Here is a 1,218-nt window from a genome sequence, read left to right on the forward strand (position 1 = left end):
ATAGTCCTCATCATTCTGACACTGAGTGCTGCATTGGCAGAGGTCTGTGCATGATAAGTTATTGGACCTGCAAGAGCATCGAGATGTTGAACAGTCTGCTCTGCACTGGTATCTCACTATCTCAATGATGGCCTTGGGGGCTGGAAGGACCTCAGTTGTGATTGGTTTCACCTGATCAGCTGCTGTGTTCTTGTAGAAGCCATGCTGCAGCGGATCCAGTAACTGCTGCTGAGCAATGCTTGCCTGACCTCATACTGTGGCCTGGATCTGGACTCTGTGGATGTGCTGCTTGGGAGCACCAAGAGTGGGAGGCAGCTTGTCACTTTCAGCCATATGCTTGCAACAAAGATGCCATCGCAGCTCAGGGATGCTCGCAATCTGAATGCCCTTTGGTGCATATGCAGCACAAATGAATGTAGCCAGCGTTGACAGCAACTCTTCAGTGACTTTAGCGGCATCTGAAAGCATCTGCAGAGCATTGATCACTTCTCCGCCTGCTTTGAGGTAGACTTGCAGCCAGGTTGCCTTGCCTATGCGAGAGAACCTCCCAGTGTTGTCTGCCCCGTGAATGCGTGGAAGGCTGGCAAAGCCTTTGCTCTTTCTAGACCTAGATCTGTCCATATTGGCTGCACTTGGACCACTCCGGAAGCCATCGACATGGAGGTGTTTCTCAGCAGAAGGTCATAATGTGCTATGACCAGCACCAGAACATCAGTGTCTGGGGAGAATACAACCAACTCTGCATCAGGTGGGTTCCTCTGTGATGCCAGCACTGCATGGTAGATCAGCAGTGTGTCCGCCTCTTCGTGATTGTTGTCCTCGATTAGCAGCTCGCTATTGCTCCTAGTACGTCCTGCGGCAGATGCGATAACCAGCTTTGACGAGTCTTGCCTCGTCATCGTTGTGCCCGGTTAAGGGTTCATAAAGTCAGAACAAGTACTGAGAACTGTCAGTCATCTTTATTCCAACTAACCAGCGTTGCCCGGTCAGATATGATAGTAAAAGACTGCAACACAAAAAGATAAACACTGTCTGAGCTAATAGTCAGGGGGCAGATATCCAAAATAAGGATGAGCCTAAACTTTTTGGGTAGAGGCTGGAAACGGGTAAATATCATTTCTATGATACCTGGGGAGTTCCACTGGGTATGTTTCCAGGCTGACTTTTGCGTATTGTCTCTCTTCCTCTTCCTCCTCCCTCTCTCTCTCTCTCTCTCTC

The 1,218-nt window shown here is 49.5% G+C and overlaps 1 protein-coding gene across 1 annotated transcript in view; it reads right to left on the bottom strand.

The window, feature by feature from the left end:
- Positions 1-949: 949 nt before the first annotated feature.
- Positions 950-1,218, bottom strand: part of LOC106816503 — an 8,180-nt gene continuing 7,911 nt past the window's right edge. Inside the window, exon 5 of the mRNA XM_014821130.1 lies at positions 950-1,006. Coding sequence (XP_014676616.1) covers positions 950-1,006 — 57 coding nt within the window. The remainder of the gene's footprint in view (positions 1,007-1,218) is intronic.

This window comes from Priapulus caudatus, unplaced genomic scaffold (genome assembly GCF_000485595.1).
Source record: "Priapulus caudatus unplaced genomic scaffold, Priapulus_caudatus-5.0.1 Scaffold1399, whole genome shotgun sequence".
Taxonomy (NCBI): domain Eukaryota; kingdom Metazoa; phylum Priapulida; class Priapulimorpha; order Priapulimorphida; family Priapulidae; genus Priapulus; species Priapulus caudatus.